The sequence below is a fragment of the Nomascus leucogenys genome, chromosome X, assembly GCF_006542625.1.
Source record: "Nomascus leucogenys isolate Asia chromosome X, Asia_NLE_v1, whole genome shotgun sequence".
Taxonomy (NCBI): Eukaryota; Metazoa; Chordata; class Mammalia; order Primates; family Hylobatidae; genus Nomascus; species Nomascus leucogenys.
Window position 1 is genome coordinate 115,833,263 of NC_044406.1, and position 19,613 is coordinate 115,852,875.

At 49.3% G+C, this 19,613-nt stretch overlaps 1 protein-coding gene across 3 annotated transcripts in view; it reads left to right on the forward strand.

The window, feature by feature from the left end:
* BCORL1 (BCL6 corepressor like 1) overlaps positions 1 to 19,613 on the forward strand; it is a 51,736-nt gene that overhangs the window by 12,629 nt on the left and 19,494 nt on the right. For 2 of the 3 annotated variants that reach the window (XM_030807371.1, XM_030807372.1), the window contains 6 exons: positions 3,249 to 3,414; positions 5,162 to 5,242; positions 7,251 to 7,640; positions 10,906 to 11,132; positions 16,346 to 16,567; positions 19,266 to 19,432. In XM_030807371.1, coding sequence (XP_030663231.1) covers positions 3,249 to 3,414; positions 5,162 to 5,242; positions 7,251 to 7,640; positions 10,906 to 11,132; positions 16,346 to 16,567; positions 19,266 to 19,432 — 1,253 coding nt within the window. The remainder of the gene's footprint in view (positions 1 to 3,248; positions 3,415 to 5,161; positions 5,243 to 7,250; positions 7,641 to 10,905; positions 11,133 to 16,345; positions 16,568 to 19,265; positions 19,433 to 19,613) is intronic. The other variant, XM_030807373.1, reaches the window with a different exon arrangement.

The window sequence follows — 19,613 nt, forward strand, 5'->3', positions numbered from 1 at the left end:
TCTGGGCTCAAGCAATCTCCCACTTCAGCCTCCCAAGTAGCTGGGACCACAGGTGTGTACCACTACACCTGGCTAATTATTTTTTTGTAGAGACGAGGTCTCACTATGTTGGCTAAGCTGGTCTCGGACTCCTGGGCTGAAGTGATCCTCCTGCTTCAGCCTCCCAAAGTGCTGGGATTATAGGCGTGAGCCACCTCACCTGGCCATCTTCTACTCTCCGCCCGTGGAACTGTTTCACTGAATGTTTTGCAAGTTTTTGTTGCATGGCCACTGTATGCCAGTCCTTCCCAGGCAATGGGAATACCTCTTCAGGAGGGTGGTATCGTGGATTGATGAGGAGTATGCTCCCTGGAGCCAGACACAGAGCCTGGGTTTGAATTTTGGCCCCACCTCTTCCTAGCTGTGTGCTATTAGTCAAGCTATTTAATCTCTATGGCCTTCAGTTTCTTAATCTATACACAAGGCAATAATAGTATCTACTCATAGAGTTGTTGTGAAGATTAAATGAGATGATGATATAAAATGTCCACAATAGGCAAATCCATGGAGACAGAAAGTAGACTAGTGGTTGCCTAGGGTTGGGGAGGATGGAAGAATTGGGGAGATGGGTATTGGGTTTCCATTCAGGGTGATGAAAAAGTTCTGGAGCTAGATAAGTAGGGATGGTTACATAGCTCTATGACTATACTAAAAACAATTGAATTTTACACAAGTGAATTGCATGGTATGTCTTAATAAATTATATCTCAGTAAAGCTGTCATTTTAAAAAAGATTAAAGAACGCGATATACATGAGTGTGTAGAGTAGTATCTGGCACATAGTAGGTGTTCAGTTAGTGTTAGTGGTTGCTGTTATTGTTAGCATTACAAACAAAATAGATGTGGCCCCGCCTCTCATGAAGCTTATGTCTTACAGATGACTCAGTGACAGGTGGGCACTGCCCCATCCTATATTAGATGAACAGTTCAGTGGGCCCACTGTCAAATGCAGAGTGCAGAGAATAAAATGACAGGATCGGGGGCCTGGAAGCAGCTCTTCGCAACTGCCTGTAAGGATTTAGTAAATGTCTATTTTTTGGGAGTGCAAATCACTTCGTTCTTTCTTTTTTTTTTACATGCCACCTTCCTGAGAAGGAAGCTGTTGATCAGCAAACTAAGATCAGGTGTTTGTTTGAAACAGCCCCTTTCAGGGCTTGGCCAAGAGTGAAAATAGTCTCCTGTTGCCAATACCACCTGCCCAAGGCCTCTCAGGATCCTAAAGGGCCTTCTGCATCACCAGCAAAGAGAGGGAGTTCTGCTTCATTTGGTGCTGGGTGTATTTTATTGTCTTCTCATTCCTTGGAAAGCTCTTTGGAAAATATTTCAAAACTCTGTTAACCAGAACATTCATCTCACACGGTCTCCCCATCCTCCCAACTTCATGCATAAGTTGGAGTGTGTGAAATATTTTTATTCCTGACCTCAGGTGATCCACTCGCCTCGGCTTCCTGAGGTGCTGGGATTACAGGCTTGAGCCACTGCGCCCTGCTAGATGTTCTGTTTTACTTGTTTTTGTCTTCGGAAGTAAAAGTTAATGATCTGTATTTGAAAGAGCCAGCTAAGAATGATATTCAGAAATAAATAGGACATGTTCAGATGTATGTGCATTTGACTTTATTCCCCCTGAGTTAAAATAGTTTTTCTCCAGCCGTACCTGAAGGTCAGTTTTTAAGCAGTAGTTCCTCATCTTCCTCTTTCCAACCAATGCTTTCCTCCTTCTAACACTTTGGTTTGTAGGAACTGGCAGTAAGCCAAGGGGGAAACTGAACTTGAATTTTTAGCTCAGGCCTCTGGTGAAAATAAGAAGCAGGAGGAGTTCATGGGATAGGAGGAGTCCTGGAATTTGATGGGTAGTGGTGACTCCCTGTCCCTGGAGAACTAGGAGGCCCCCGCCCCCGAAAATGTTCCATCAGTAAGGTATGTGCCATCCCCTTAGCTGGAGGTACACCACGATAACCTTCTAGCAGGCGAGGCATGGGTCAGCTTAGGGGAAAAACAGCTCAAGCAAGTTTAACCCTTCCTTTCCTCCTCGGACCTGCTTTTATTATTCCAACGTTTTGCTTATTCTGCACTCCCTGCATACTAGAATACTGGAAATCCCTACATTGCCCTATTTCTTGTTTAGTGGCACAGAGAGACCTCAAAGCTCGTGAGAATACGCGACTGTTAGGCTGAGAGTGTCCTTGCAGTGTGTGAGCACAGCCGTTGTACCTCTTAGATGCACCAGGCAGTGGGCGTGGGAGAAGCTGAGCTGAAGCAGTCGAGGAAGTGATTCGGGGAAGATAGGTAGCAAGAGCTGATGCCCGGAAGCCCGGGCTGGGGGCCAGGAGCCCCGGGTCCTAGTCCCAGTCCTGGGTCTTTCTCACTGCAAGCACAAATGTGCTAACTTGCGGGTTGGCCTGGTAAGTGGCAGTCCCTGAGCCAGTGGACACATGGAGTTGTGTGTTACCCTGGACAAGTCATTCAACCCTTTGTCTTGGAGCCTCCATTTTCTTATCTGTTCAGTGGGGATAATATTAGCTTCTCCTCCCAGGGTTGTGGAGAGAATAAAATCCAATAATGGAGATGAGAGCATTTGGAAAAGTTGAAAGTGCTACAGAGTATAAAGTGGCATTATGAATACTGCCTGGGCCTTTTCACTGGGTTTTATAAATATGAGGATATTTGAATTGCTCCTGTGTCATGTTTTTCTTCTTACCTTAGTTGAATCTATTTTCTGGTATTAATTTACACGTGAAAAGAGACAGTTTTTCTTGAGTTGGCCTGTACTGAGAATTATTTTCAGTTGTTGGTGCAATACCATTCACAGTGAAGTTATTTGAACAATGTAGTCTCCCAACTTGCAGAAGAGGCATTTTGTTTAATGCCGGTCTCTCCATTGGTGTTTGGGTACAGAGAGTATGGGGCCTGACTTTGCACCTTTTAAAATGACTTTGGGTGTTTATTCACTGGCTTGTGAACGCAGACTCTGTAGACCTCTTTAAAGTGATGGGATGTGGACGCCTATGGGGATTAGCTGGGGCCCTGGACTCAGTCCAAAAGAGCCCCTGTCGCCCACTGTGGAAGGCAGTGCACGGCCCCTTGCCCCTGGTCCCCCACTCTGGGCAGCTCATGCCTCTAGATCAGAAACGGGACACACAGCTCAACCCCGGGAGAGCTTTCTTAAGAAGCGAAACTGACCTCAGACCTGACCCTCTACCTCTCCACAGTGCCGGAAGCTGCCCAGTGACCCCCAGGAATCCACCAAGAAAAGCCCCAGGGGGGCTTCAGATTCAGGAAAAGAGCACAATGGAGTCAGGGGAAAGCACAAGCACCGGAAGCCGACAAAGCCGGAGTCCCAGTCTCCAGGAAAACGAGCCGACGGCCACGAGGAAGGTAGGCCCCGCGGCCCTGGCCCTCTGGGCTGGGCTGCAGAGGGATCCCCAGGGCACGGTGGTGAGGGCAGAGGGGCTCAGGCGCCGACTCCTTCACTCTGGAAAAGTGAGACTTCTTCACTGTGGAAAGAAGATATGATTGACCCCTCTGAAGTCTAAGGTGAGCAAGCAAGGATCAGGGGCCCCTTCTGCTCCCTCTGGGTGCTAGAATAAGGCTGAAGGAAGTGGTTTTCAGACACAAACACCAGGCACACAACACAGTAGCCGACCCATTTCCCCGCGATGGGTCTAGGCTCAAAGAAACAAGTTTAAGGAGAATTTAGACAAAAACCACAGAATGGGGGTTCATTACGCTGTCTTCTTTGGGTATACTGGAAAACTGCTATTCTGAAAAGATAAAAATAAATAGCTAGGAGAGTTTAGAGAAATCTTAAACGTTTATTATCATTTAGGGACACACAGGGTGTTTGGGATGACAGGGCTGGCATGTGTCCCTAACCTGTCTGTTTTGCCACTAATAGTTTCTGGGCACCCTTATCAGGGAGAGAATCCCCAGCATTCCTGAGCATAGGAGTCCAGGTTCATGGTCTTGCCCACCTGACATGACTATGACCTGCCTCTTGTGGTCTGTTCTTTTTTTTTTTTTTTTTTTTTTTTTTTTGAGACAGAGTCTCGCTTTGCTTCCCAGGCTAGGGGGAGTTCAGTGGCACAATATGGGCTCACTGCAGCCTCAACCTCCTGAGCTCAAGTGATCCTCCCACCTCAGCTTCCCGAGTAGCTGGGACCACAGGCATGTGCCGTTATACCTGGCTAACGTTTGTAGTTTTGAAGAGATGGGGTTTCACCATGTTTCCCAGGCTGGTCTTGAACTCCTGGGCTCAAGCCATCTCCCTGCCTCAGCCTCCCAAAGTGTTGGGATTACAGGCGTCAGCCACCGCGTCTGGCCTCATCTGTTCCTAGCCGTTTTTCTCTGTTCACTGGCTCCTTGTTCCTATCTTCCAGCCTCACTCAATCCTCCAAGATTAACTGAGGTTGCCCTCCTCTGGGACCTGCTCCAGCTCAGTTAGAACTTTGTTTATTTTCTTTCTTTCTTTTTTTTTTTTTTTTTTTTTTTTTTGAGATGGAGTCTCACTCTGTCACCCAGGCTGGAGTGCAGTGGCGCAATCTCGGCTCACTGCAAACTCTGCATCCCAGGTTCAAGTGATTCTCCTTCCTCAGCCTCCCAAGTATCTGGGACTACAGGTGAGTGCCACCACGCCCGGCGAATTTTTGTATTTTTAGTAGAGTCGGGGTTTCACCATGTTGGCCATGCTGGTCTCCATCTCCTGACCTCAGGTGATCCACCCACCTCAGCCTCCCAAAGTGCTGGGATTACAGGCGTGAGCCACCATGCCCAGCAGAACTTTGTTGAGGTGCAGCAGCCTCAGAGTCCTCTGGGCAGTGGGGCCTCCTACTTTCCTACTTTCTGGCACATTGTCACATTGATACTGTGCACTGCCTTTTCTGGTATCAGCAAAAGTGACCAAACTCCCAGTTTTTAAAAACCACCTGGAAACACTCATTGTCTACAAGAAACACATATGTGATGGCCACGTAAGGGGAGCGAATAAATGTAACCCAGATTAACCACAAGGTAAACACAAACTCTTTCTCAATCTTTCCCCCGAGCCTCACAGGTGGGCTTTCTGGTCTTTAGACTTCGATTCTAACATTTCTGCCTTCTGTCCCCAAACCACACATCACTCCAGGTTCCTTGGAAAAGAAAGCAAAGAGCAGTTTCCGTGACTTTATTCCTGTGGTTCTGAGCACCCGCACGCGCAGTCAGTCTGGTGAGTGAGACTAAGGTGATGGCCCCTCTCGGCATCTTCTATGAAAAGAGAGATCGAAATCTGGTTGAGCAGTTTTACCATGGGCCCAGGTGTTGAGTTGGGAATTTGATTCACTGTGCCACAATGCCCAGCTCCTTGCAGAGATAAGAGAGCCCTGGGTGGGGGCAGGGGACAAATAGTCCTCAAATATTGCCCACTGTTTGAGGATTATTTGTTCAACTTTTCAGAGCAGGGATTTGACATCTCTTGTTGGGAGCTGATGGTGGAAAGAGGTAAGGCCTGTGCCACTCAGGAAAGCCGGTTTAACTCCAAGCTTTGGCACCTCGTCATTACTGGGGCCAATCTCAGGCACAGACATTTAACTTTCGACCTTGGTCTTATTGCCCTATGTGACAGGCATCCTCAAAATTGGAAAAGTCATTGAATCGCCAGGGCTGGCAGAATCACATTTGGCTCCCTGAATTTGTATTGGTCAACCTCTAGGGACTAAAAAAAGCTAGCCCTTTCTAGCCACCACTACCTTCTGCTAGCCTCCACACTGGTATCCAGGGCTAGAGATAGTTGTCCCAGTTCACCCAATTTCCATGCAAATTGGATAGAATGGGGAAGCAAGGTATAGTGTAAACTCAGTTATCTGACATTCTATTAACTGGCACCTTGGCACATGGCAAGCGAGGTGGTAATTGGGGCTCATAATGATGGCCTGGAGGCCTTGCAAAATCCTGAAGTGTCCTCTGAATTATCAAAGAGCAATTACATTACAGCCAGTCCCATTTTAGTGTTAAACACATTGTACTGTATTTGATTCTTTGGAAATTGGTGGTCCCTTTGTGATCTCTATGATGATTCTGTATTAACCAGAATATTAGATTAACCAGAACACTTTGTTTTGCCTGGTCTATATAACGGAAAATGTGCTGTTACTTGCTGTCTTTTAGCAGTGTGACTAACTTGAAGCTTTGGTCAAGGGCTACTTATTCTATTTGCCTCGAACCATTTCTTCTGCTGACCTCGCTTGGGTCTGGGGACTGTTGAGTTAATAGCTGGGCCTTGGGAGAAAGATGGTGGTGTCTCACAGCTGCTTCCGAGGAGGAAGGTGTCAAATCTCCTGTAGTGTGAAACCAGGCCAGTTTAGGATGTGCTTTTGTTATTAGCAGAGTTGAAGGAAAGAGTGGAGAGAGAAAATGGCCTCTTGGCAAGGTGGCTGAGGAAGGCAGGAAAGGTACCAATCCATCCTGGGGTGGTGGGGGAGGAAGGGGAAGCGCTTGCCCAGCGGTGAGGAACAGCTACAACTGGGTGGAGGGAGGTGCCTGGGAGGAAGCTCCACCCCTGAACTCTTGGCAAGTCAGGAGGAGGTGGGGTCAATTTAAGGGAAGTGGGCGTGCCCGGGTGCATTTGGGCATGACCCAACCAGGCTCTGTCACAGATCACAGGAAAGGGACTCCTTCTTGCTTCGCTTTTCTTGAGACTCTTCTCTTGTGATGATTCTGCTTGGCCGGGATGGCTCTGTCCCCAAGATTGGTGGTGCCACAAAAGGAGTATATCCTCCCTCGCCCTGTCTGAGATCCCAATTGCCCTCTCCTAGCCCCTGATTTCCCAGGGACCCATGGCCCTCTCCTGCCCTTCACAAAATACTTGGCACTTCATAAGAGCTAAGCAAGAGTTTTGGGTGTGAATTCAGGTGACACTGTAACGTGGATGAGTAAGGGTGTGTGTTTTTAATACTTGACGTTGTCTGGTATATTGGACTCTGTAAAGCACATATGCGTGAAAGATCTTATTTGAGCCTCAAAACAGCCCTGTGAGGTCAGTAGGGGGAGAACAGTATCCCCATTTTATAGATGAGGAGACTGCACTGAAGGAACTTTCCCGAACGGTACAGCTAATAACTGGCAGAGCCTGAACTTGAACCCAGACCTTCAAACTCCTAGTCCAGGGCATTCACTTCGACACCATGCTTTGTCCTTTGAAGAAGTACCTGACCATCCTCTGTACATCCCATCCACAGGAAGCATCTGTAGCTCCTTTGCTGGCATGGCAGACAGTGACATGGGAAGCCAGGAAGTCTTCCCCACAGAAGAAGAAGAAGAGGTAACTCCCACCCCAGCTAAGCGTCGAAAGGTGAGAAAGACCCAACGGGACACCCAGTATCGCAGCCACCATGCCCAGGACAAGTCTCTGCTGAGCCAGGGCCGAAGGCACCTGTGGCGAGCCCGAGAAATGCCCTGGAGGACAGAGGCTGCCCGGCAAATGTGGGACACCAATGAGGAGGAGGAGGAAGAGGAGGAGGAGGGCCTGCTGAAGAGGAAGAAACGAAGACGGCAGAAGAGCCGAAAATATCAGACTGGAGAGTACCTGACAGAGCAAGAAGACGAGCAGCGGCGGAAAGGGAGAGCAGGTAAGGCTGGCCAGGGGCTCTGCTGTCGCCGCGGCCCGTTTGGCTTCTGGGAACCCTCGGGCATCTCTACGCCAGCCAAAGGCTTCGGGACCCAGAGAAACCCGGTGCTATGATCTCCAGCTGCCAGAGGGGGTCACTCAACTCCAGCTCCGAGCCTTTGGCTTTGGGTTGACATTGAATGAGTTCGGATTGGCCTGCAGGTGAGCGGAGGACATGAAGGCCCAAGCCCTCCAGTTTCTTATAGAAGTCTGAACCTGTGGGCAAGGCCACGGTGACATCCTTGGCATGGGACAACTGGATACCAGGGAGTTCTCTGGTTGGCTTGAGGGAGTCGAGTCTTTTGGGAGGACGGGTTCTCTCTCCTAGAATCTTGGGTTCAAGAAGACAGAGGGCATCGGCTGCCTTTCCTGGGATACTTGCAGCCTCTAAGCTAAAAAGAAGTACAGTGAGTTCTTCAAACCAACAGAAGAACTTCAAGTAGAAACGGGCACAGCATTGCTTTATCCGTTAAAGCCACAATGATTATTCAGAGGCGGAGTGAAGCTTTGAGGTGACCCAAAGTAGCATCATTTTTGTTGGACCTGAGTTGAGAAGGCAGGCAGCCCAAAGAGAAAACCAGGCTTTCTCTGGCCACATCAAATGCTGTGATATACCATTCCGGAGGCACAGACTGTCACAAGACGCTAATATCAGTATGTTCCACTGAGTACTGTTCAGGCCCATTCCTATAGTGGATTTCTAAATGAGCAAAAAGCACATTTCTGGGTTTTATAAGAACACCTCTTGTCTCTCACTGTCATTCTCTGACCTCTACCCTGGAAGCAGCAATTGATTGCCTCCTATAAGGTATTCATCCTGAGCTGCCGGTAAACATCCGCTGTCTCCTTATTAGCTAAAACTGAATAACCTCATATTGAGTGGGTAGTAGATTCCAGGTTTGCTATAATGCAAAGACGGCTTAACCTCATTTCCGGCTCTGTTTAAGTGGAGATATGTATGATACCCATCTCTACGCTCGAGAGAGTAATTGAGCTAATTTTCATCAACTATGTGACAGAGTGGGAACAATTTTCTCTTTCTTCTGCTAGAGCAATAATAGATTGGTCAGGAATGAGTTGTCAAGCTGTTGGCCTCAGCCACTTGTGTTAGGATGAAGAGGAGCTTTTGTGTATCACCTAATCTTCTCTAATGGCACCTGGTTTCCTAGCATGGAAGCTTCCTGTGGAACGTATTGGCTCTTGGAACCAGAAGGACCTTCGAGGTTGCCTGGTCCAGTTTGCCACCCAATGCAAAGATAGAGATCTCCACAGCATTCTTGACAGGTAGCCAGCCAGCATTTTCATGAACACACCTCCAGTAATGCAGAGAACACCACCAATCAAGGCATCCTACTTGATTTGGGGGCAGCTCCAGTTGTTGGAAAGTAGGCCATTCTTCCTCTGTGGATGTGTCTAAGGGTTTTGCATTGAGGCAGCTGGATTTGGCACGTGGTCTGGTTACTTTCCTCCAGCTCTGATGGTGGCATCTTCGTGCAGGAATTTGGCAAAGGCCAAATGTGGCAGGTTACCCTACTTCTGTCTGAGCCTCCTGACTTTTCTTTTCATCTTGGTTTTGGTTATCTCCCTTCTTGACCTGCGGAGCAGGTAGGCAGAGCCACTTCCACTCACACACCTGCCACCTCTGCTCTCTAGTCCTTTGTGGGCTACTATAAAGCCTTCACTTCTCTGCAATTGAATAAACACCCGAGCCTGCCCTGCCCTGGGTAAACAAGGTGGGGGGGCTGTTTCTTTGCCTGTAGCATTGAACACTGTAATATGACTTCTTCATGTTTCCTGGGGTCCTCACAAGGCATGGTTCTGTTCCTTCCTCTTCTGCCTCAGCCTAAATGTGTTGCATCAAAAGCCGGAGTTTAGAACATTCTGACTGGAAGTGCTATTAGAGACCATGTAGTACAGCAATTCCTGGACAGGCTATGGGGCCCCACTGGTGGGCTGAGGCTAGCTGGGAGAAAGGGATGGCATGACAGCTGGCCTTCCAGGAACTGTGCATAAGCTGCAGCCAACTCCTCATGCTGAAATGATGGCTTCCACGTCTGGATCTGCCTTTGTCAATGTCACATGTGAGAGCCTGTGTCAGGGTTGGGGGAGGCAAGTTGAGAACTCTTCAATCTCAGTCCCTTCATTTCACCAATTGCTAGGCATGGTGTTCATTCCTTTGGGGAGGAAAACACACGGGCATGGCTCCACCTCAGGAGCTTGTGCTTAAATAACACAATAATGATGTTTTACTTGTTGTAACACTTTTTGAAAGGGGTTTTGCATGTATTATCTTAATTTAATTCTCATACCACTCTTGTGATGTAGATTATATTCTCCCCATTTTACAGATACGGCAACTGAGGCTCAGAGCAATTAGGACTTGAGCCCAGCCAATCACACAATTGATGGTCAAGCCAAGCAGCACTAATCTTGAGAGACGAGGCTAAACACACAATCAGTTGCCCCTACACATGGGGTTAGGACAGACCCTGTGAGATGAAGCTCTTGATAATGGAGTTCCCGGCAGGCCTTTTTGAAATTAGAATGTGCTTTGTTCAGCAAGCTGTGGCTAAATTAGAGATGTTGCTGGTGTGTTCTAGTGACACCAGTGACTTGATTTTCACCCAGAAAAGGCAGCAGGTTTCTGCCCTTGACTGCCAGCTAAGTAGGCTCATGATGCCTTCTAGTTTCAGGGAATTCCTGTAGCTTTGATCTTTGTGTCCTCAGAGAGTGACAAATGGGGCAGTCAGGTGAGTAGAGCTGAGGCCATGAAGGCAGCCTTCTACCTTTTCCTCCCTGTTCCCCATGTACTTGATACTTAATGTCAGCAGGACCACCAGATTTGCTTTCATACGAGACTGGAGAAACAGACAAAGGGAATGGGGAGAAAAGCGAATAGAAATTCTGATTTGCTCTGGGCTCTGGGAAAAATCCTGTTAAAATTACCCTTATCTTAGGGCTAGCCAGATGGGCCGCCCCCTGCTGGCAGGGCTGGGAGCTGTCTCCTGCTTGTAGATGAGAGACTTCGATGCTGAAGTATGGTGTGTTCATTCAAGAAGCACTTAGTGGAATAGTCAGCACAGCACTAGATATCGATAGATGATAGTTATACAACTTTGCACTGCAGTTCTAATCCCCAAAGTCCTCTGATTCATCTTAGAGGAAGGCATTGCTTTTCTGTGTTCCACTTCTCTGACATCCGTTCTTTTCCTGTTTCTTGCCTTCAGATTTAAAGGCCCGTAAGCAGAAGACTTCCTCCTCCCAAAGTTTGGAGCACCGACTCAGGAACAGGAACCTTCTCTTGCCCAACAAAGTCCAGGGGATCTCGGATTCACCAAATGGTTTCCTCCCAAATAACCTGGAAGAGCCAGCCTGCCTTGAAAATTCAGAGAAGCCATCAGGAAAACGAAAGTGCAAGACCAAGCACATGGCAACCGTCTCAGAAGAGGCAAAGGTGTGTAGCTATCAAGAGGTATTGTAGAAGGTGTGTGTGGTGGTGGGGGCAGAGGAGGCAGGAGGGAAGGAGGGAGGGGCGGATGGGGAGGATCAAATTAACCCATATTTAGTAAGGCATTCTCAAACTAGTTCTCGAAGGGTTGGGGGTGGATTTGAAGAATGGGAACTAAAGTTATAGTTAACTGTAAGGTCTGGCCCATGACGGCTTTTCCTCTACAATCTTTAGATCTTCTTTGAGTTAAGGAAGAGTTAAAGAATATGGCAGGATGTTAGCTTGAGTAGCTCGTTAACATCCAATCAAGAAGCTTTTGTCTGGGTTTAACTTACTGGAAACCAATCTTGGAACTTTCTGAGTCAATCAAGGTAGAAAACAACTTGTAGGGGGAAGGATTTTAAGGTCCAGACAAAGGTTGATTGAGGGTGAGGCTGAAGGAATTCCACTGGGGCCCAGGTTCTAGCTACTCCTCCCCTCCCCTGCTCCCCAGTTCTTTAGCTTCTCATAGAAGCGTAGGAGCCAGTGAGTGGGCAGTCACCAATCAACAGCCAGGCAAGCATTCCTAAAACCCTTATCCCAAATCAACATCTCTTTTGGGTCTGATGTTCATGCCATTGGTGTTAGGTTGCATGTTGTATCCTTAGAAAAAATCACTCTTCAACCTGGGTGAACTTTACATTTGAGAGAAGTGAGGGTCCGGGTTCAAATGTATACTCATAATATGTATTTGTCATTGACAGCCAAAAACAAAAGCCCATCTTCAGCTTGTTTTGGTGGTCGTGATTCTTTTTTTTTTTTCTCTCTCTCTCTCTTTTTTGAGAGTCACGCGCTGTTGCCCAGGCTGGAGTGCAGTGGCATGATCTCGGCTCACTGTAACCTCCGCCTCCTGGGTTCAAGCGATTCTCGTGCCTCAGCCTTGTTAGTAGCTGGGATTACAGGCGCCCACCACCACGCCCGGCTAATTTTTGTATTTTTAGTACAAAAATACAAAAAATCACCATGTTGGCCGGGCTGATCTCAAACTCCTGAGCTCAAGTGATCCGCCCGCCTTGGCCTCCCAAAGTGCTGGAATTACAGGCGGAAGCCATCACGCCTAGCGCTTTGGTGGTCATGATTCTTACTGGAATCCCCGAATGGCACTGGCAAGAGGTGGGAGCCCCAGGTGCTCGTCTCCCCTCCTTTCCCCTTCCCCCTCCCAGAACCTCTTTCCAGCTCAGACAAGACTCAAGCTTATTTCCTCATCTTGAAGAATGGAGCTGCTGCTTCATGCCCTTTCTGTCTCACAAGGGTGCTTGGGGGAACAAAGGAAGCAATGTCTGTGACAGGCTTTGATAACCATAAAATGCTCTCCGAGGGTTGCTGTGCATCATTGTGCTTCGGGCAGAAGCAAGAATGAGGGAACAGAGGCATGGCATGGCAGGGTAGCAGCGTTCATTCCCTTGACCCCCCACAGTGGGAGGACAGGGGCCCAGGGAAAGAGCAGGGAACTCTGGTCTGTGCCAGGCAGTTCATTCATGTTATCGCTCTTAATTCCCGCAGTGGCACTTGGGAGGTAGGCACCTTTATTATCCTCATTTTGTAGTGAGGAAACTGAGGCTCAAGGAGGTTAAGGGACTTGTGCGAGGTTACTGGGTGGTCCTGAGTGATGCAGTTGGGACGTGAAATAGGCCTGTCTGCCTCTGGAGCCCTGGCTCGTTCCATATGTCTCTCAAGCTCTGAATGGGGGGCTTCTGTTTGTATTCGGGAGGCACTGGGGGAGGGGGGCAGTTGGACAGAAAATGCTGCCACCACAAGCAGCGCTGGGAAAAGGTGGGCGTCTCAGGCTCCTGCTCCCCCTCCCCTTCCCCCTGTTCCTCCCCCAGACACTCAGATGGATGGCCCCATCCCACACAAAGGTAACCAGCGCCCGAGATTCAGCAGCACACTCACATGCTTCTGTCTGGTTATTCTGCCTGGCAGTGTGTCCGCTGCAGTGTTCTCCTGGAGAGGTTTTTGTCCCTCCCCGTGACCTTCCTTTCCCCCTCCCGCCTTCCTTTCTCTCCCAGTCACCACCACCTGCTCTGGTTGCCCCCATGGCATGGGGCTTTGTAGCAGGAAGCAAGAGGTGGGGGAGGGTGGGGAACGCTCCTGCAACACTGAAAGCGGGGCACTGGCCAAGGGCTTCTTCCCACAGGGGCTCAGAGCCAGGGGGAAGGAGAGAGGGGGAGGGGTCCCCCACTTGTTCTTGCTCCTCCCCCTCCCAGGCAACTTGCCTCGCTGCTGCTCTCTGGCAGCTTTGGCCCCCAGAAAGGAGAGTCACCCTTTGGTTCCTGGCTTGGCTTGGTGAAACCCTGGTACTTTACCCAGCATCCTCCAGTCCTGCCATTGTACACTGTATCCTCCTGGCGATAAAGCAGCATTATACCCTCATAGCTAGTGGCTTCCTGCTAGGCTTGTACCTCTCTGCCCTTTCAGGATGGGGACTGATCATGGCTTCTCACTGTCTTGGGATTGACCAGAGGAAACAAATGCCCCGAGCCCTCATCTTCTGTTCTCTACTGCTCCTTTCCTGACTTGATGTCTTTTTAGGCAACTTTTCTGGCCATCCAGGGCTCTGCACACAGCTGGCTTGAAACAGGTCAACAAATATTTGTTGTAATAATGTGGCCAGGCGTGGTGGCTCACGCCTGTAATCCCAGCACTTTGGGAGGCTGAAGCAGGTGGATCACATGAGATCAGGAGTTTGAGACCAGCCTGGGCAACATGGTGAAACCCCATCTGTACTAAAAGTATAAAAATTAGCTGGGCGTGGTGGCACGTGCCTTTATCCCCAGCTACTTGGGAGGCTGAGGCAGGAGAATTGCTTGAACCTGGGAGGCAGAGGTTGCAGTGAGCCGAGATTGTGCCATTACACTCCAGCCTGGGTGCCAGAGCGAGACTCTGTCTCAAAAACAAACAAACAACAATAACAACAACAACAAATAATAATAATAATAATAATAATAATAATAATAATAATAATAATGTGCCCAGCCCTGAGTTAAGTGCTGTAAGGAACAGAAAAATGATGGCAATATGAACCCTGTCCCCAAGGAACTTAAAATCTAGCAGGAGAGGTGAGACTTACGCATGAAACTCTGGATGGAAAGAAGAAAGTGAGGCATCAGATTATGTGGTTCAGACTTGGTACTCTGGCTACACAGAGGAAGAGGGCCCAGAGTGTTGTGGAATATGGTAGAAGACAGAGGATTGAACTGAGGCCTTGATGTTCTGAGGGGTTTGGATAAGTCGGAAATACTAGTTACCTATTGGGGTATAACAAATTACTATACAACTTAGCAGCTTTACACAACAATAAGCCTATGTTATCTCACACAGTTTCTTGGGGTCAGGAATTCAGGGGCTTAGCTAGGCCTGGCTTGGGGTCTCTCATGAGGTTGCAGTCAGGTATCAGCCAGGGCAGCATTCCTCTGAGGGCGTGACTGGAGGATCTGCTTCTGGGGTAGCTTGCTCGCATGGCTGGCACATTGATGCTGGTTGTTGGCAGCAGGCCTCCTCTCCCTGTCCCATGGATCTCTCCAATGGGCTGCTCAAGGGTCCCCAGGACACGGCAGCTGGCTTTCCCCACAGTGAGAGATCCAAAAGAGAGCAAGGCAGAAACCACAGTGTCTTTTAGGCCCTAGCCTCAGAAGACACCTACTGTCATTTCTGCAGTCTCCTGTTGGTTACATAGGTCAGCCCTAATCACTGTAGGAGGAAGGTGCATAAGAGCATGAAGATCAGGGGATCACTGGGGCCATCTTAGAGGCCGACTCCCACAGTCTGCCCTCTGGCCTCCCCCAGTGATTCCTGTCCCTCCCACATGCAAAGTATGCCACCTCTCCCAGTGCCCCCCAAAGTTTCATCCAATTATAGCATCAACTCCAGGTTGAGAATCTCTTTTATTTACTTATTTACTTATTTATTTGTTTGTTTATTTATTTATTTATTTGAGATGGAGTTTCACTCTTGTTGCCCAAGCTGGAATGCAGTGGCTCTATCTGGGCTCACTGCAACCTCTGCCTCCCAGGTTCAAGTAATTCTCCTGCCTCAGCCTCCCGAATAGCTGGGATTACAGGTACCTGCCACCACTCCCAGCTAATTTTTTGTACTTTTAGTAGAGATGGGGTTTCACCATATTGGCCAGGCTAGTCTCGAACTCCTGACATCTGGTGATCCACCCGCTTCAGCCTCTCAAAGTGCTGGGATTACAGGTGTGAGCCACCGTGCCTGGCAATTTTTTTTCTTTTCTTCTCTCTTTTTTTTTTTGAAACAGAGTCTCACTCTGTCACCCAGGCTGGAGTGCAGTGCCGCGATCTTGGCATACTGCAACCTCCCCCTCCTGGGCTCAAGCGATTCTCATGCCTCAGCCTCCCGAGTAGCTGGGACTGCAGGCGTGCACCACCACACCCAGCTGATTTTTTGTAGTTTTAGTAGAGACTGGGTTTCACTATGTTGGCCAGGCTGGTCTTGAACTCCTGTCCTCAACTGATCTGCCTGCCTTAGGGGCAGGAGTTCGAGACCAGCCTGGCCAATATGGCGAAACCCCTCTCTACTAAAAATGCAAAAATTAGCTGGGCATGGTGGCGCATACCTGTAATCCCAGCTACTCAGGAGGCTGAGGGAGGAGAATCCCTTGAACCTGGGAGGCAGAGGTTGCAGTGAGCAGAGATCACAACACCACTGCACTCCAGCCTCAGCGACAAAGTGAGACTCGGTCTCAAAAAAAGAAAAAAAAAAAAGATAGCTGTCTCATTTCTCTTTACTCTCAGAGTTTGCTTCTGCCTATTTACAGATAAGACTTATAAAAACCTCAATAAATGGTGATTGAGGCAGGTAAAGAAGGCATGCAGAGTCTTGAGAGAAGCTAGGATATCCCCTCAATCTCTGATTTACAATCCCTGTGGCATTCCTTGGTTTATGGGGTTGAGCATTTGAACCTCTTCATATCTCCCCACCGGCTACAAACTCATGGGAACCTGTGTTGATCCTGGAGAGACTTCACATGGTTAGCGCCTGGCCCAGCGTCTGGCCTCAAACCTGACAGTAGTTTTCGGCCATTTGGGGTAGTGTAAGCAAAGTACAGCATGGACACAGATAAGGTGAGATGGCCTTGGCCACTGAGGGCAGTGATGACCCTGGTGGATGGATAAGCTGCCTGGCCTGACCTGACCTAGGACTGCATCTCTGCTTTCCAGGGCAAAGGTCGTTGGAGCCAGCAGAAGACACGATCTCCCAAATCTCCCACCCCAGTGAAACCCACAGAACCATGTACACCCTCTAAGTCCCGAAGTGCCAGCTCAGAGGAGGCCTCAGAGTCACCTACAGCCCGGCAGATCCCCCCAGAGGCACGTCGGCTCATAGTGAACAAAAATGCTGGTGAGACCCTCCTGCAGAGGGCGGCACGTCTTGGCTATAAGGTAAGGGAGTTCTCGACTGACCACAGGGCGCCGTTGGTCTGAGCATCTATGAAGAAGCTTTTCTCCATGGGCTCTTCTGGCGCTTGAACCCAGGCTGGCCTCCCTCTACACCTCATATTGCCCTGGGGCTGCCTTGCCCCTCATCGCTTGGATGTCAGTGTGTGAGAATGCAAACTTGTTTGAATGTCAATTTGGGATGAATGCAATTGAAATGGTATCATGCAGTGTATTCCTAGACCAGGAATGCAATTTTTGGATATCCAGGTTGTCTTGAATTTCTCTGTATGGTGGTTTCCCAACTCAGAAAGGAACAAGGGGTGATTTATTGCTCACTCTTCATGTCCTCCTCCAGCTTCCCCTCATTTCCGCCTCTCGCAGAGGGGCCAGGATCATGTTTGAGCGGGGAGGCTGAGCTAACCCCACCTTATACCACTTCCCTATAGATTAGAAAGAAGGCAAGAAAGGAAGCTGGCATTTATTGAGCACTTCTTTTGTCATGTTAAGAGCCTGATTACTTTATATCATTTAATCTCACAGTAAGCCGATGGAGTAGATTTATTATCCCCATTTTATAGGTAAGAAAATCGAGGCTTTGCAGTGTTCACTGATATGTCCAAGATCACTCAACTACTACGTATATGAGTCTGAATTCAAAACAAGGTCTTTTGATTCCCAAGTGCCAGGGTAGGTGGAAGACTGACTCATTCACCATAATTCAGTTACACCTTGGATGTTTCCATTGTTCCCCACTTTTTATTGAGTGTATATCTTTGCCTACCATATGGATTATTTCCTCAGGGTTTGCTCCTAGCAGTGGAGTTGCTGGGTTAGTTACAGAGTGTGCCTTTGGTTTTAATTCTTTCCATCCCTATACCTGACTCGTTTCACACCAGCCACACTCCCAGCCAGACTGGTCAGCCCTGGGGAGCTAACGTGACAGTGTCTCACTGGCAAGCAGCCCATCTTTCGTGAGCACCTAGTGTGGGTGCCTGGATAGCTGCCGAGGGAGACCTAAAACAAAAATCAAGACCAATCCCTGCTGTCAAGGTTAATTTAATTGTCTTGTACCCTGGGCAAAACCAGCAAACAGGAAACCATCGGAGGGGCCAATGGGATAGGGCTGGAGCACTGAGGCAGCCTGTCAGGGAGGGTGGAAGGAGCCCTCTTGGGCCCTGGGGAAGAGGCAAACATCTGCACTGGTGAGGAGGGTGGGAAGCCTCAGGCTTTCTCCCAGGTAAAGGAGCTTGACAGTTTCTATATACAGGTAGCAGCACCCCTGACACAGGCTGCACACACAGCCGCTCTAGCCAGCTAGCCTGTGAGCTGTCAGACAGAAAGGTGGAGTGGCCTATCTCCCCAGTGCCCCAGAGAGGACTGGCAATGGTGCAGCTGTGGGATCTGTTTTTTGGAAAGCCAGGCAGCCATTAATGCTGCCAGCCTCTCCCCTCCTCACCTCATTCACCCAGCTTCAGCCCACGCTAGCTAGGGTGCTTCAGGTCCCTGGGGTCCCACCTGTAGTCCTAGCATCATCTCAATCCAAGGAAGGCAGTCATTAAAGTGTGGATGAATGGCAGTATTGAATTATCCTTTTTTTTTTTTTGAGATGGAGTCTTGCTCTGTCACCTAGGCTGGAGTGCAATGGCGCAATCGCGGCTCACTGCAGCCTCCGCCTCCTGGGTTCAAGGGATTCTCCTGCCTCAGCCTCCTGAGTAGCTGGGATTACAGGCACCTGCCATCACACCGGGCTAATGTTTGTATTTTTAGTAGAGAGGAGGTTTCGCCATGTTGGCTAGGCTGGTCTCAAACTCCTGACCTTAGGTGATCTACCTGCCTCAGCCTCCCAAAGTGCTGGGATTACAGGCATGAACCACTACACCCAGCCTATTGGATTATCCTGATTTGAGGGGAGGGCTAGAACTGACTGTCCTGGCTTGAACATTGGTCCTGCCGAGACCCACATCCAGGGATAGTCCTTAAAACAATTGTCTTCCTTATTCTTGAATTGCCACCAGAGGCCGTACTCTCCACCACATCTCATTTCCCTGGTCTGGGGCTGGCTTGCCAAGCTCAGGTAGTCGAGGTCTGAGTGCTTGAGCTCTGGGTGGGCAGGTCAGCCTCTCTGAGGACCTCACCTCAAATACCACCACCCAGATGAGGGTCCTTGGCCATAAAAAAGAAGTCTCTCCAGGCCAGGCGCGGTGGCTCACGCCTGTAATCCTAACACTTTGGGAGGCCAAGGTGGGTGGATCACCTGAGGTCAGGCACTCGAGACCATCCTGGCCAACATAGTGAAATCTCATCTCTATTAAAAATATGAAAATTAGCCAGGCGTGGTGGCATGCACCTGTAGCCCCAGCTGCTTGGGAGGCTGAGACAGGAGAATTGCTTGAACCTGGGAGGCAGAGGCTGCAGTGAGCTGAGATTGCGCCACTGCACTCCAGCCTGGGCAACAGGGTGAGACTCTGTCTCGAAAAAAAAAAAAAAAAGTCTCTCCGCTGCCAAGGAAACGGCCCAGAGCTGGGGTCCTGGCAATTGTGCTCAGGACTGATGTTGTTAATGAAAGATTTTGAAGTGTGTCCCTGCTATAAAGGGCAGGCTCTGAGACTCCTCAGATACTTGGGGAGCTTTGAGTCTCAGGGTTATATAAGTTCAAAAATTAGACCTCTCTTTGCTCATGGAGTTGTCCCTGTCCCCACAGGATGTTGTTCTCTACTGCCTCCAGAAAGACAGTGAAGACGTGAATCACCGTGACAATGCTGGCTACACAGCCCTGCATGAGGCTTGTTCCCGGGGCTGGACCGACATCCTGAACATCCTGCTGGAGCACGGGGCCAACGTGAACTGCAGCGCGCAGGACGGCACGAGGCAAGAGGGCTGCATCTCCCTCCAGTCCCGCCCTCACTCCCAGCTCAGCCTCTCACTCAAAAGACCTTGCCCGCCGCTGGCAGGGCACGGTGGCTCACGCCTGTAATCCCAGCACTTTGGGAGGCCAAGGCGGGCAGATCATGAGGTCAGGAGTTCGAGACCAGCCTGGCCAACAGAGTGA